This window comes from Hyperolius riggenbachi, chromosome 5 (genome assembly GCF_040937935.1).
Source record: "Hyperolius riggenbachi isolate aHypRig1 chromosome 5, aHypRig1.pri, whole genome shotgun sequence".
NCBI classification, from domain to species: Eukaryota; Metazoa; Chordata; class Amphibia; order Anura; family Hyperoliidae; genus Hyperolius; species Hyperolius riggenbachi.
The window spans coordinates 16552471-16568872 of record NC_090650.1 but is presented as its reverse complement, the minus strand read 5'-3'; the positions used below and the strand labels follow the sequence as shown (position 1 = coordinate 16568872).

Here is a 16402-nt window from a genome sequence, read left to right as displayed (position 1 = left end):
CTCTTTTTTTTTTTTTTACAATTTGCCTCTATACAATTATAGTGTATATCCTATATACATTTTCTATAAAGATGGCAAAGAGAATGTATTCTTTGCAAGAGGCGTTCGCCATTCTGGAGCGTGACAGTGACAGTGACAGTCACAGCAGCAGCGAATTTGAGGATGATTTGGAGTCCACAGATATTGATTGGCTGCCGTCCGAGTCAGAAAGCGACTCAACGGACAGCGATTCTGAGTCTGCTGGGCCATCCACAGCTCAGCCATCTAGGAGCGCGGAGCAGGCAAGGGGCATTAGTGACACTGACACTGCTTCTGAAGGAGGGTCACCTATAGCTACCTCCAGCAATGCCATCCCAAGAGGTCAGAGGGCTGCCAGGCCAAGGCAGAGCATGCCAGCAAGGGTACCACAGAGGGAACCACTACCCTATGATCTAAGGGACCCACAATGGTCAGCATCTAATATGGAGACCCCTAACCTCCCTCCCTTCACAGCCAGGAGTGGCCTATTAGTGGACACCAGCAACATGCAGCCCATTGACTTTTTTGAACTGTTTTTGCCAGAGAGCTTCCTGCAGTATGTCTGCGATCAGAGCAATATCTATGCCCAGCAACGCATAGCAGACCATCCCACCTGTGTGTTAGCTTCCCACTGGACCCCTGCAACTACCCGTGATTTGAAAGTTTTTTTGGGATTGACTTTCGATATGGCCCTTTCTCCATTACCTGAACAGCAACTGTACTGGACAAAAAATCCAATCCTCTGCATCCCAATTTATTCGTCCAGAATGTCCAGACGCCGCTACCAACTGCTGCTAACCTGCTTGCATTTTAGCAATAATGCAGACCACCTCCCACCTAACGACCCAGCCCATGACCGACTATTTAAATTGAGGCCCTTCATCGACCATTTAAATAGAACTTTTGCAGAAAAATACATGCCAGAGCAAAGAATAGCCATCGATGAGTCCTTAATCCCTTTCCACGGGAGGCTGGCAATCAAACAATATATACCCAACAAAAGGTCACGGTATGGGATAAAACTGTACAAGTTGTGCGAAAGTGGAAGTGGCTATATCTATTCACTAAAAGTTTATGAAGGGAAGGACAGCTTAATACAGCCTCCTGGATGCCCTCCCTACATGGGTACAACAGAGAGGATAGTACTGGACCTCCTCAACCCTCTACTCCACCAGGGTTACCACCTTTACGTGGACAATTTTTACACGAGTGTTCCACTGTTCAAACATTTATTTTCAGTCCAGACTCCAGCCTGCGGAACTGTCAGGGCAAATCGCAAAGGCCTGCCATCAGAGGTCGTTCATAAAAAACTGAAGAGGGGGGAGACCTGCAGCCAACGGAGCAACGAGCTGCTCGCTTTAAAATTTAGAGATAAGCGCGATGTCTTAGCCCTCACCACCATCCACACCGAGGCAACAACAACTGTGAGGACTCGTAGTCGGGAAGTAGTAAAACCACTGGCCATCGCTGAGTACACCAAGTTCATGGGGGCAGTGGACTTGTCCGACCAGGTTTTGGCACCATACAGGCTCAACAGGAAGAGGAAGATCTGGTACAAAAAAGTGGCTCTATATTTTTTCCAGATGTGCCTCCAAAACGCCTTTGTCCTGTACAAAAAATCAGGTAACAGGGACTCTTTTTTAAAGTTCCAGCTGGCAATAATTACATGTCTCCTTTTTGAATCTGGACAACCTGCCCCAAACCCAGACCAACTTCGTGCAGAAAATGTTGCCAGATTTGAGGGAAATCATTTTCCTGCCCCACTCCCCCCAACTGCATCAAAACCATACCCCCAAAAAAGGTGCAGAGTTTGCAGGAAAAATCACGTTCGAAGGGACACACGATATCATTGTCCGAAATGTCCGTCCAAAGCAGCACTATGCCTTAATCCCTGCTTTGAGACCTATCATACAGTCCTTCATTATTAGTTGTTGTTTTTTTTTTTTTTTTTTTTTTTTACCCTTTCACTGCCTTTTTTTTTAATGGTATAATTGAACTGTATTTGACTCTCCGGATCTGACCTCTGGCATGGCTGACAACCACTCTATGGAATTCGACCCCTGGCATAACTAACGACCACCCTCTGAACTCTGGCATGGCTGCCGAATTACCCTCTGACCTCTGGCATGGCTGATCTACCAAACTCTGACCCTTGGCATGGCTGCCGGACACCTTCGGACCTCCTGACTTCCACCTTTCTACAGCTTCTACAATGGTGAGTACCAATTTGTGTATGTTTAAAGACATTGTGAAGCCCTCAGTATACTTTGCTAAAGCCTTGTACACACTTTCAAGTATGATTGGCCAATCACTGATCAATTTTACTATTGAATCTTGAATAATATGAGCAGATTGTGTAGGTAAACCCTCATACTACAGTATGAGCGTTTACCTGCACAATCTGCTCATACTATTCAATATTTGTTGACTCTCATACTACATGGTAAGGTGGTACAATTGGTCAGTGATTGGCCAATTTTAATTGAAAGTGTGTACTGGACTTAAAAAAAGAATGACACTTTGGGGAGAAAATTGGCCTTGAAAAAGCTGTTGGTGCTACTTGTGGTTATCAGTGTGCGGTGTGCCCAAGAAGCTATCTGATGATGTATATAGGGTATCATTTTAACCGTGACAAGCGAGAGAATATAATTTGGGATGTAGTATTGTTGAAGTCTATGTCATGTGATTTTTTTTTCTCGCCAAACTGAAGAAAACTGTAAAAAAATGCTATTTTCAAACTTCTGGTACAATTTCAGCAAAAAGGCATGAATCCAAATGTTACAAAATATGTTTATCTGAGTAGGCCTAGGTCTCTAGTTTTCAGAATGGTTTGGTTTATGACCTGTACTGAATGTTCTGAGACACCAGGGGCTTTGCCAAGAAAGAATTACTGTATTACTTTTGTTGCAAAAAATGGCCTTGAAAAATCCAATGGTGCTACTTGTGGTTATCAGTGTGTGGTGTGCCCAAGAAGCTATCTGATGATGTATATAGGGTATCATTTTAACCGTGACAAGCGAGAGAATATAATTTGGGATGTAGTATTGTTGAAGTCTATGTCATGTGATTTTTTTTTCTCGCCAAACTGAAGAAAACTGTAAAAAAATGCTGTTTTCAAACTTCTGGTACAATTTCAGCAAAAGGGCATTAATCCAAATGTTACAAAATATGTTTATCTGAGTAGGCCTAGGTCTCTAGTTTTCAGAATGGTTTGGTTTATGACCTGTACTGAATGTTCTGAGACACCAGGGGCTTTGCCAAGAAAGAATGATTGTATTACTTTTGTTGCAAAAAATGGCCTTCAAAAATCCAATGGTGCTACTTGTGGTTATCAGTGTGCGGTGTGCCCAAGAAGCTATCTGATGATGTATATAGGGTATCATTTTAACCGTGACAAGCGAGAGAATATAATTTGGGATATTTGACAACTGAAACCTATGTCATGTGAATTTTCTTTAGCAAGAAACTGAATGAAAAGCAATAAAATTGTTATTTTCATATACTCGGCACCAAAATAAAACGCTTGTAAAAAAACCCACAAGTGACATAATTGAAAATACAATACATAAATAGCTACCTTAGTCACTCAGCTTTTTAAATATGTATGCCATGATGGTATATTACTGTTACTTTTACAGATAAGGGCTTTTAATTACTGATAGATGACAATGAAAAAACAGAAAACAGAAAACTGAAAAAATGTGCCTTTATTTCCAAATAATATATTGTCGCCATACATTGTACTAGGAACATTATTTAAATGTTGTGATAACCGGGACAAGTGGGCGGATAAAATGTGTTGGTTTTATCTATGGTATCTTTGTCTATTTTAAAACTACAGTGGTTGGAAATATAGAAATAGTGTATCTTTTCATTTTTTTCTCTTTTTTCTCTTTAAAATGCATAGAGAATAACATTATTACTAAAATAAAATATCACCCTTGAAAAGCCTAATTTGTGGCGAAAAAAACAAGCTATAGATCATTCACATGTGATGAGTAGCAATAAAGTTATCAGTGAATGAATGGGAGGAGCGCTGAAATGTAAAAGTTAGTTTGGTTTTAAGGGAAGAAAACCTGTGATCCTGAAGTGGTTAATTACAGTAGCATGCATTATTTAAAAACTATAATGGCCGAAAACTGAAAAATAATTATTTTTTTTCCCACATTTTTCCTATTTTCCCATTAAAACACATTTAGAAAAAAAATAATTCTTGGCATAATGTCCCACCTAAAGAAAGCCTAATTGGTGGCGGAAAAAACAAGATATAGTTCATTTCATTGCGATAAGTAATGATCAAGTTATAGGGGAATGAATGGAAGGAGCGCTGAAAGGTGAAAATTGCTCTGGTGCTCAGGGGGTAAAACCCCTCAGTGGTGAAGTGGTTAAACATTCCCTTTGAAAATTGAAAGGAGAATTTTTATTGGCTGTTGTAGGCTCCACCCACCTTCCAAAATCTTAATCTCAGTTACCCAATGACCAACTGTGCAAAGTTTGAGAACCCTGCCATTAACGATGTAAGAATGGCTGCAGTTTATATTTTCCCAGTAAAAGCTGTTTTTGGCTCCGCCTACTTTTTGTGACCTTGACACACAGTCACTCAATGACCACATTTGTGAGCTTTCAGGTTCCTGGCATCAAAAATGTGTGATTGGAAGCAGTCTATCCACCAAGGAAGTCTAATTGGCTGTATGTGGCCCCACCCCTTTAGTGAATTTGGACCCCAGTCACCCAATGACGACTGTAGCAAGTTTGAAGCCTCTGCCATTAACAGTATAAGAATGGCAGCAGTTTAAATATTCCCCTTGAAAATCAATAAGTGAATTTTGATTGGCTGTTGTAAGCTCCACCCATTTTCTTGAATCTTAATCGCATTCACCCAGTGACCAACTGCGGCAAGTTTGAGAACCCTGCGATTAACATTCTAAGAATGGCTGCAGTTTACATTTTCCCATTTAAAATGAACGGCTGAAATTTGATTGGCTGTTTTATGCTCCGCCCACTTTTCCTGGATTTGTAACCTCGGTCACCAAGTGACCACCTGTGCCAAGTGTGGGGACTGTGGCTTGATTACTGTGAGAATGGTAGCCTTTTACATTTTTTCCATTGACTTCAATGGGTGAAATCTGATTTGCTGTTTGTAGCTCCGCCCACGTGTGCAGGGGGGCAGCGAGACCCCCAGAACCTATCATCCCAGGTAGTAAGGGATCTGTGTACCAAGTTTCGTTCAAATCGGTCAAGCCGTTTGAGTGATCGACACTCACACTCACACTCACACACACTCACACACACACACACACACACACACACACACACACACACACACACACACACACACACACACACACACACACACACACACACACACACACACACACACACACACACACACACACACACACACACACACACACACACACACACACACACACACACACACACACTTTTATATATATAGATTTAAGGTAAAGAATAGAAAAGAACACACTATTTCTCCATTTACATCCATTATAGATTTACAATAAACAGTGCTAACTATAAGTTAAACCCATACATGTTATTTGCGTATCCATCCTGGTTATTATTTACAACATTTACATTAAAGGGACTCCGAGCAGTAAATAAATACAAACTCTGAACTTACCTAGGGCTTTCTCCAGCCCACCGTAGGTCGGGAGGTCCCTCGGCGTCCCTTTGGCTCCTCTCCCAGTCTCTGCTCAGAAATGGCTCCCGGCGACACTAGGCCCGAGTGTCGGGCTCCTTCTTCCTGAAAGGTGACGTCAGTCGTCACCACGCCGGCCGCCTCGCGTCATCGCGGCGGCCGGCATGCGCAGTACTGTCACACCGGCCGCCGTGATGACGCGACGCAGCCGGCGTGGTGACGACTGACGTCATCTTTCCAGGAAAAGGGAGCCGGAAACTCGGTCCCGGTGTTGCCGGGAGCCATTTCTGAGCAGAGACTGGGAGAGGAGCCAGAGGGACGCCGAGGGACCTCCCGACCTACGGTGGGCTGGAGAAAGCCCTAGGTAAATTCAGCTTTCTCATTGTACACTATCAATGATTACGAGACTGTAACGATTGGTGTCAGCAACACAAATTATTCTGATTATTGGTGATCTGCAGTATCACCAATAATACAGATGCTATACCTGATTATGTGGTGATCTGCAGAATCACCAATAATGCTAATATAGCTAGACACAGGACACCCAATGTGAGATTGTGTTTGGTGCAACAGTATTCAGAGAAGTTATCTCCCGAGAAGCGGGAGATACAGACACTACTGCAGCCAAGGATTCCCTGAGGAGCAGGGAATCAGACTGCACTGCAGCCAGTGGTTTCCCGGGGGGCAGGTTCCCACTGATTGTGCTGCAAGATGATCTCCTGAGGTGGAGGTAATACAGACTGTACTGCAGCCGAGAATTCCCTGAGGAGCAGGGAATTCAGATTGTACTGCAGCCAGTGGACACCTGAGGAGCAGGAACCACTGGCTGAGCTGCAGGAGAGAGAACTGGTGGAATGAATGATTATGATAGAACTGCAGCCGAGGATTCCCTGAGGAGCAGGAAATCAGATGGTACTGCAGCCAGTGGACACCTGAGGAGCAGGGACCACTCACTGGACTGCAAGAGTGATAACTGGTGTAATGAGAGATATGATCGGACTGCAGCCAGAGACTCCCTGCGGAGCAGGGAATCAGACTCACTGTACTGCAGCCAGTGGACTCCTAAGAGGTAGGAACCACTGGCTGAGCTGCAAGATGATCTCCTGAGGAACAGGTGACCATAAGCCTGTGCTTGCAGCTGAAGAACACCTGAAGAGCAAGTGTAACGGATAGTACAGTGAGGCTGATTACCCAAGGGTTGGGTGACAGCCAGAAAGGTCAGACGAGCAAGGTCGACAACACACGGACAGATAAAGTACAGAGACGGAAGACTGATTCGGTATCCGGGTACAGGCAATGTCGGCAACAGGTTATCAGATAGGCGGAGGTACCGAATCAGCGAGCCGAGCAGGAGAGAGGTCAGGAAAGCCAGAGATCATAACAGGTAATAATAATATAACAATCCTAATCTAGGTGTGAAGTCCTTGGTTTCAACACCTGGGAACTAGTCTAACACATAAACAGTAGCAACGTAGCAATCTCCTAGTCTTAGGTGTGAAGTCCTTGGTTTTCAACACCTGGGAACTAGTCTAACACATAAACAGTAATACTTTTAAAGGCTATCAACGGAATCTGACTAAGTGTGAATTCCCAGCTCCGGCTGGTTCTAACACACTGTAAGATCTGACTGGTGTCTGAGTGCTCACACGTAAGCATTTGCAACAGCAAACAACTTGCAACTGACAGGCAAGTCCTATATATACACCCAGAGCGCTCCACAGCGCCGCCCCAGTCACTCAGCCAATCCGGAGCATAGCTGGAGTCAGCTGATCGGCATGATCAGCTGACTCCCCTTCTGCCAGCATAAAGGTCCTGTCGCCTGGTGTGCGCGCGCGTAGCTCTCAATTTGTGTGCACTAGAAGGACCAGGCGAACCAGCAGCATGTTGCTGCGTGGCAGAAGCCGCTGGCTAGAACGCGGAGATAGCCGCCATGCCGCTTGCCCACGCGGCGGCATCTCCGCTATTTATTACAGAGACCTTTTTGCAAAAATAAAAGTATTATACCCTCATGGCATACACATTTAAAAACCCAAGTTCCTAAGGTAACAATACATGTTTTTTATCTTATATTCTGTGAATTTGTTTTTATTTTACAAGTCTTTTATTTTGGTACAGAATATGCGAAAATGTAATTGCTTTTGATTCAGTTTGTGACTAAAAAGAATACACAAGACATGGGCCTCAACCCTAAAACTTTCTAAACTCATTCTACAACTTATCAGGGTTAAAATGTTACCACACATGTCTCTTGTTGGTTTTCTAGGACTTTCCCAAGTTTGATCATCATTTTGAAAATTACTTTTTTATGTTGGATTGTGTTTGTCCCTACCCATTTTTTATGTGATGTGCGCCCACTAAAATGTATTCTACAACTCATCACAGTTAAAACAATACCACATGTGCCTCACTTAGTAACAAACTGGTGGTGCAGTCTCCACAAATACACTGGACAAATATATTCATCCAGTTAGGCTTAAGTGTCTAGGCAACGAGATTTACCTTCTTTGCCGCAAATCGTGGCTTTCATAATGTTCGCAGTAAAGAAGGTACATTTTGAGGCCTGGAGACACCTGCTTAGTGCCAGACAAGGTAAATTTTGGTGCTGTAAAGCATCGCGGGCGCCGGGGGCTTGCGTGAATGCAAATTGCAGCACTTTGACACCCCTCTCTTCCAGAGCCCCCCTCATCATGGACCATGTGGAATGGTAAAGCTCAAACTGTAGAGCACCACGCTCTGGCTGGTGCTCTAATAGAATAGCCGATCTCAGCCTGCATGGGTGACAATTGGATATAAAAGCTTGAGGGGGGACCACATGTCATTGTTCTTTTAAAATGTTACTTTTAATAGTGTGAACAATAGGTTTATTTGTCAGAGATCCATATACAGCAATATTGCGGCTGTAGAGCGATCCCTGGTCAAAGCGTTGCCGGTTTCACCGGGTTTCCATGTTTTCCTGAAAACCCCGCCATGAAATTCACAGCCCTTTCATTTGATATATGTAAATCTACACTACTGATAGTTGGATTCATTATCTGTCATTTAACCGCATTTGAAAATTATTTGTCTTATTGTCTTTTTTTAGAAAATCGATTTAAAAATCACAAGGGCCTGCTCTCCCCTGGGCAACTGAGCATGCCGGCCGTGCGCCAACTAGAGCAACTTAATGCAGATCAGCTGTTGTGCTCAGCGCTCCCCTTCGGCACTCCCTCCGCAGTACAGGCACCTGCCGTTTAGCTGGCTCCACTGCACAGCCCGCAAGCCCCTCTCAGCACCGGTCATCCAATCAGCTGTTTTGCTGATAGCACTAAAAGTGTGTGTGTGTGTGTGTGTGTGTGTGTGTTTGTGTGTGTGTGTGTGTGTGTGTGTGTGTGTGTGTGTGTGTGTGTGTGTGGGGTAGGGGGTATTATTATCTTTATTTATTGTATTTATAAAGTGCCGACATAGTACGCAATGCTGGACAATAAATATATACAATGATACAAAGGATGACAGATGTAACAAGCTTATACAATCACAGGACAAAGTTATACAAGGCAAACGGTACAAGACACAAGATCATGTGATTTGGGCTGGCTAGGTAGGCCCAGTAATACAAGTACGAGGCGGTCATAGGAAAGGAGCACACAATCATGTAGAGTACACTAGGGAAGGGAGAGGGTACAAGATACATGATCATGTGATTTGGGCTGGTTAGGTAGGTCCAGTAATATAAGTACGAGGCGGTCATAGGAAAGGAGCACATGATCATGTAGAGTACACTAGGGAAGCGAGAGGGTACAAGATACATGATCATGTGATTTGGGCTGGTTAGGTAGGTCCAGTAATATAAGTACGAGGCAGTCATAGTAAAGGAGCACATGATCATGTAGAATACACTAAGGAAGGGAGAGGGTACAAGATACATGATCATGTGATTTGGGCTGGTTAGGTAGGCCCAGTAATACAAGTATGAGGCGGTCATAGGAAAGGAGCACACTATCATGTAGAATACGCCAGGGAAGGGAGAGGGTACAAGATACATGCTCATGTGATTTGGGCTGGTTAGGTAGGTCCAGTAATATAAGTACGAGGCGGTCATAGGAAAAGAGCACACGATCATGTAGAATACACTAGGGAAGGGAGAGGGTACAAGATACATGATCATGTGATTTGGGCTGGTTAGGTAGGTCCAGTAATACAAGTACAAGGCAGTCATAGGAAAAGAGCACACGATCATGTAGAATACACTAGGGAAGGGAGAGGGTACAAGACACATGATCATGTGATTTGGGCTGGTTAGGTAGGTCCAGTAATACAAGTACGAGGCAGTCATAGGAAAGGAGCACACGATCATGTAGAATACACTAGGGAAGGGAGAGGGTACAAGATACATGATCATGTGATTTGGGCTGGTTAGGTAGGTCCAGTAATATAAGTACAAGGCAGGCATAGTAAAGGAGCACATGATCATGTAGAATACACTAGGGAAGGGAGAGGGTACAAGATCATGTGATTTGGGCTGGTTAGGTAGGTCCAGTAATATAAGTACAAGGCTGTCATAGGAAAGGAGCACACAATCATGTAGAATACACTAGGGAAGGGAGAGGGTACAAGATACATGATCATGTGATTTGGGCTGGTTAGGTAGGTCCAGTAATATAAGTACAAGGCAGTCATAGGAAAAGAGCACACGATCGTGTAGAATACACTAGGGAAGGGAGAGGGTACAAGATACATGATCATGTGATTTGGGCTGGTTAGGTAGGTCCAGTAATACAAGTACAAGGCAGTCATAGGAAAAGAGCACACGATCATGTAGAATACACTAGGGAAGGGAGAGGGTACAAGATACATGATCATGTGATTTGGGCTGGTTAGGTAGGTCCAGTAATATAAGTACAAGGCAGGCATAGTAAAGGAGCACATGATCATGTAGAATACACTAGGGAAGGGAGAGGGTACAAGATACATGATCATGTGATTTGGGCTGGTTAGGTAGGTCCAGTAATATAAGTACAAGGCAGTCATAGTAAAGGAGCACATGATCATGTACAATACACTAGAGAATGGAGAGGGTACAAGATACATGATCATGTGGTTTGGGCTGGTTAGGTAGGTCCAGTAATATAAGTACAAGGCAGTCATAGTAAAGGAGCACATGATCATGTACAATACACTAGGGAAGGGAGGACCCTGCCAGAGGCTTACAATCTAAGGGTAGTATAATAAGGCGCAGAAATGGCAACACTGTTGTATAACTTTTGTGCAGGAGTTCCCTGACATCTGTCAATTATCTGAAGGGTTCAAATAGCCTGCAAGCCCCGCTCCGCACCTAGGCAAAGTAAATAGGAGCTACTCTTGTGTCTCTGTACGGTGCTCAATGTAATGTAGGCAGCAGCGTGTCAGCTCTGCCCCTTGATAGTGTGGTGTGGACGGAATTTTGTGTGCAGAGAGCAGACACAAGGTTTTATATGATTACTGATACATTTAGTTATGATTACCGGGTTAAATGGTGCTGAATCCTGCACCTGTTCCATACAGAGGTAACTTCAACTCTGCAATAACCCCGATGTGAAATGCAACAACCACCCACGTGTTGTGAGGAGCCGCTGCTTTTCCTACCCTCCTCGGCTTATATACAAGTCAATCCTTTTTTACTGGATTCTCAGGTATATGTTGGGGCTTATACAAGAGTACATACTGTATTTACAACATTTAAATGACGGCAGTGTATATGCATATAACTGGGACAGCATAAATGTTTTCAATTAAGTCACCGCTAACACTACAAAACCACATAGCTCTTAAAAAACGCAATCCAATCAAAATCTTTGCGTCTGCTACACAATTAGTGTTGAAATGCATGCAGTGGGAACAGGTCCTAATACATTGTTTAGTGCGCGAAAATACAAGTTTGTGCGTAGCCTTAGGATTATCATTGATGCAAGGCAGTTCCACATATAAATGAGTGAAGTAATGCATTTATACTTACAGATGAGGGATATTTATAAAAATGATATTTACAGATTTTGAGTACGCTGGGACATTATGTTAAAGTGAATGGGAACCGCATTTAAAAAAAATGAAGCAAATACTTACCTAAGGAAGGCTCTGGGTCATATAGAGCCTTCCGTCTCCTCTCTCGGTGCCCTCTATCCTGTGCTGGCTCCCCCCCCATTTCAATCCCCCGCCGAAAGGGTATTTGGAAGTCTTCAGGAGCAGTATCCTCCGGGAAGAAGTGCGGCTCCATACTGCACAGGCGTGAGCGTGCAAGAGAGCCTGCTTGTGCAGGCGCAGTACAGGGCCGTCCTTCTTCAGGAGCACTCGGGCTCCCTGAAGACTTCTGAAGCCTCCTTCGGCCGGGTAAAGCAGTATTTGACTAATTTAGTCAGATACTGCTACCGGGCGAGCCAGCACTGGAACGAGGGGACCAGGAGAGGAGCCGGAAGGCTCTATAGGACCCAGAGCCTTCCCTCTCCTTGGGTGAGTATCTGGCTCATTTTTTTAAATGCGGTTCCCATTCAGTTTAAGAAATGTGGTTCTATTTCCGGATGGAATCTGTGGGAATGAAGACAATCGTGCGTTGAAAGGTCGCTCACACTGAGTTTGATCTAAAAATATTCTTAATGCAGCTTTATCCATATTCTGAACTGCACACAGCTGTAAGATTAAAAAAAAAACAAAAAAAAAACAACATCAAAAAACTAATTTTGCATTGACAGAATTATTCTGAATTGAAACTATTATACACTGTAGCAAAATCTACCTTTCACGTATAACATTTACAATAAATCATAATACCAGGCCTATTCTACGATGCCAGGTACTGCATTACGATGGGGGTTTTATAATTTTCTCTGATGGTTTGCGTTCTATTTACACACTCAGCTTCTATGTAATTTACATCTTTAATGTATTTAAATGTTTTAATGTCAAATGTTTTCAAAATACCGGTCACAGCGGGTGTGTTACCAATCTACGCAAACACATTTGGCACAGGAGATAACCGAGCATTAAAATGGTGTTAATTTCTATAGAAACTGCCGTCTCCTATTGTCACACCATCCAACCCCCTCCTCTGACTAGCGCTATCCAGCTCTTCTGCGAGCCTGACACTAACCCCGCCCCCCCTTCTGCCCCTCCCTTTCCAGAAGAGGATGGGGGAAGTCTCAGGATCCAGAGGCCTACCCCTCTCGAGGTAACTACCCAGTAGGGGAACTTTTTTCCTTACTGTGTCTCTTTAAACGCAATTCCTGGAGTGACTGCAATTTGGCTCTGCAGCCATTAATACGATTGCTCTGGGATAGCGTCCCAAAATGCTGCATGCAGTCCTTTGCAACAGCACAGCAATCCCAACGCTGCAAGGGGAACCACCCCCCTAGGCTTTCACAGTTTGCCGATTGTCGATGATCAGCAAGCAAGCGCTGCAAAAGCTTTGCTTGTAGGACCCATGCCTACACTTTAACGTATACCTGAGACGAAGAGGGGGGAAAAATTAATAAATACCTGTTACGAACCTCAGATGCTGGAGACCGGTGTGCTGAGGGCAGCAACTCTTGCAGCGTATCAACTGGAGTTCCTGGACTGGGAACAGGAATCTCTAGTGAACAAGGGACAGGAGCGCTCGCAGGACCAATGGCATGATGACTAGGCGCGTGACCAAGGAGGTGCCGGAGCACTCCCACAGGTCGGGTCTGGTACTGCAATAACCCGACGCCCAGACAGTTCCGTAAACAACCGATGTTTTGGTAGCAGAGCGGGTTGTCAGACAGATCCGGGTCGGCAACCCAGGTGGTTCTCGTACAGGCAGGGGTTCGGCAACAGGGTAGGTCCTCAAACAGGCAAAGGACAGCAACAGTGCCGGTAGTCGTACAAAGCCGGGGTCAAAGCCAAAACGGGTAGTCAGACTAGCCGAGGTCTGTAACATAAACAGGAATCAGGTAGACAACAAGTCAGGTCATGGAGAGCACCTAGAACTAGCTGCAATACAACAGCACTGAGTACTGCTCTCTGCAGGCTTATATAGGCCGTTTGGCGTGAACATGGCATCATGCATCATTACGCACGCATGCGCACATCCTTACACGTAATTACATGAAATCATGCACATGCGTACATCTGTCCGCATGCGCATGCTCAACACATCCGCCCCCACACAGAGGCAAACAACCTTGCGCACGGAGGCAGACGCCAAGACCCCAACAGAGGGCCCGACGACCACCCGGATGCACATGGGCATTCATATGTACCAGCCGCCTGACTGCACAGGTACTGACTGTGACAATACCTGGGGTCTCCTCCACCCCCCTCCAGGATTATCGATCCCTTGCTGTCCTCCTCCACTGGCCCCGAAAAGTCCTCCAATCGGGGGCAGTCGGCACAGGTGCAATCTGGGCGCGCGCGCTCCCCCTTCATGCCTCCGTGGGATGGAGCGCAGGTGCAGAATGCCACGGAGGGCACGTGTGTGGCCGGGCCAGGGATCGGGGACCGGAGGGCTTTCCATTGCCAATCTCAGAGGAACCAGGTGGAGGAGGAGGACAGCAAGGGAACGAAAAGCCTGGAGGGGGCTGGAGGCAACCCCAGGTATGTATACATTCCCCCCCCCCCCTTCGTCCCAGGTTTCCTTTACCCAGGAGATTGCCCAACAGAGAACTCAGGCTGCCTTATTTGCGTTCGTCAAACATCTCTTGTGTACTTAGCGCCTGCCAGTGAGAGTGTTTAGTGACTTTGCGGAAATGAGGCGAGGAGGTCATGCCGGTGATTTCGGAAAAAAAGAGGGAAAGCAAGATAAGGAAACGTGTTGCTATGCGTTTGCCAGAGCCTCAGCGTACAACACGACACACCCATCCCTCGCCAGGGTCAGCGACTTTCATTTCAGGTCGGGTGACTCTACAGAGCGCGAGCTAAAATTAGCTTCGGGGAACGAGAAGGCATCACGCAGAGGGCTCAGTAAAACACCATTATCATAAATGCTGCCGTGTAACTTGGAGAGCGCAAAGCAGTTCTTTCAACAGCGGTGTAGTAATGGGAGAAGTGGGGGACAACGTTGTTGTAAGCAATGATCGCCACCAGGGGATGCCGCTGTGACAAGGATAGCAGTGATTAAAGAGAACCTGAGGTGGCGTAAAAGGAAGTAGGATGGAGAGGAACCGATCAGCCTGAAGGGGGCTGGAGGAAGCCCCAGGTTTGTATAATTTCTTCCTTTTGCGCTATGAAAAATTTCAGTAAAATTTCTGCAAAGTTAAAATGGCAGGGGCGTAGCAATAGGGGTTGCAGAGGTTGCAACCACATCGGGGCCCTTGGGCCAGAGGGGGGCCAGAGGGGTCTAGATGGGCCCTCCCTCACCTGCAGTATTAGCTCTCTATTGGTCCTGTGCTCATAATAATCACTTCTATAGATAATTTGAATAGTGGTAATCATTAACACACTGCTCCCCATCCCCTTCTTGCACCTCTGACACTGTAGTTGCCATTGACAGGTTTTGGTGCGTCATATCAATTGTTATGTATAGAGTGCTTGGCAGGGCCCAATGTGAAACTTGCACCCAGGGCCGTCCCTAAGCCGTGGGTGGGAGGCCGCCGAGCTGGAGGGGGTAGCGGGCAGGAAGGGGGTATTGGGCAGAGCGGCGGGGAGGGGGGTCAGACCCCCCCTCCCTTGGCTGGGTCCCCCGACCTGCGCTCCCCCTTCAGCTTTTAAAGTTAAGTAGCAGCGTATGAATAAGAGCGAGCGAGCGGGGATGACTCACCTCTTACGCGTTCCAGCGTGCGTTCCACTGTCGTCACTTCCTGCAACGCCGTCCACTTACAATACAGTGGGCGGTATTGCAGGAGGTGACGACAGTGGGATATGCTGCTACTTAACTTTAAAAGCTGGAGGAGGAGCGCAGGTCGGGGGATCCAGGCGAGGGAGGAGCGGTCCGACCACCCTTACCGCTGATGTGCCCAATGCCCCCTTCCTGCCCGCTACTCCCTCCAGCTCAGACGGCCCCCCACACCCACGGACAGGCGGGTGCCGCCCCCCAGAAGTGCCGCCTGAGGCATTTGTTTCACCCCGCCTCACGGGCGGACCGGCCGTGCTTGCATCAGGGCTCACAGCTCCTTAGCTACGCCACTGTAAAATGGCCTTGTTTGCTCAGCATTAACGATTACTACCCTTTGTAAAAACTGAAGCCTATGCAGTGCAAACATATTTGTTTGTTGTTTGTCTGCTTAGGTGACTTCTTTAGTCCCCATTCATACTTAACAGAATTCATGTACGTCGTGCTGGATCGTGATGCCGCGTTCGTCACATAAGTAATGTATTTCAATGGCAGCACATGGAAACTGCATTTTTGTGCACATTTTTTTTTGTTTTGCATTTTTTTTTGCATAGGGTGTGTGAATTGCTTGTCGTAAAAGACGATGGAAACTTATAACCAGAGCCGTGACAAGGTCCTCCAGCACCCAAGGCTGAGACACCAAAGTGCGCCCCTCCATCCCTCCCACCCCAGCCGTCACAGTCACTGATTGCTATTACACTAAGAGGCGCCCCTCCATACCTCCCTCCCCAGCCGTCACACACTGATTGCTATTACACTAAGAGGCCCCTCCTCCATACCTCCCTCCCCAGCCGTCACACACTGATTGCTATTACACTAAGAGGCCCCTCCATCCCTCCCACCCCAGCCGTCACACACTGATTGCTATTACACTAAGAGGCCCTTCCTCCATCCCTCCCACCCCAGCCGTCACACACTGATTG

At 45.9% G+C, this 16402-nt stretch overlaps 1 protein-coding gene across 1 annotated transcript; it reads left to right on the top strand.

Moving 5' to 3' along the window:
- Positions 1-71: 71 nt before the first annotated feature.
- Positions 72-15954, top strand: LOC137518771 (piggyBac transposable element-derived protein 4-like). Its single transcript, XM_068237041.1, has 2 exons — positions 72-1641; positions 15875-15954. The coding sequence occupies exons 1-2, from the start codon at positions 72-74 to the stop codon at positions 15952-15954; spliced, it is 1650 nt and encodes a 549-aa protein (XP_068093142.1).
- Positions 15955-16402: the final 448 nt, after the last annotated feature.

Coding starts and splice junctions, on each gene's coding strand:
- LOC137518771 (XM_068237041.1), top strand. CDS start 72: ATGGCAAAGAGAATGTATTCTTTGCAAGAGGCGTTCGCCATTCTGGAG. Junction 1,642..15,874: donor TGTCCTGTACAAAAAATCAG/GTAACAGGGACT, acceptor TTGTCTGCTTAG/GTGACTTCTTTAGTCCCCAT.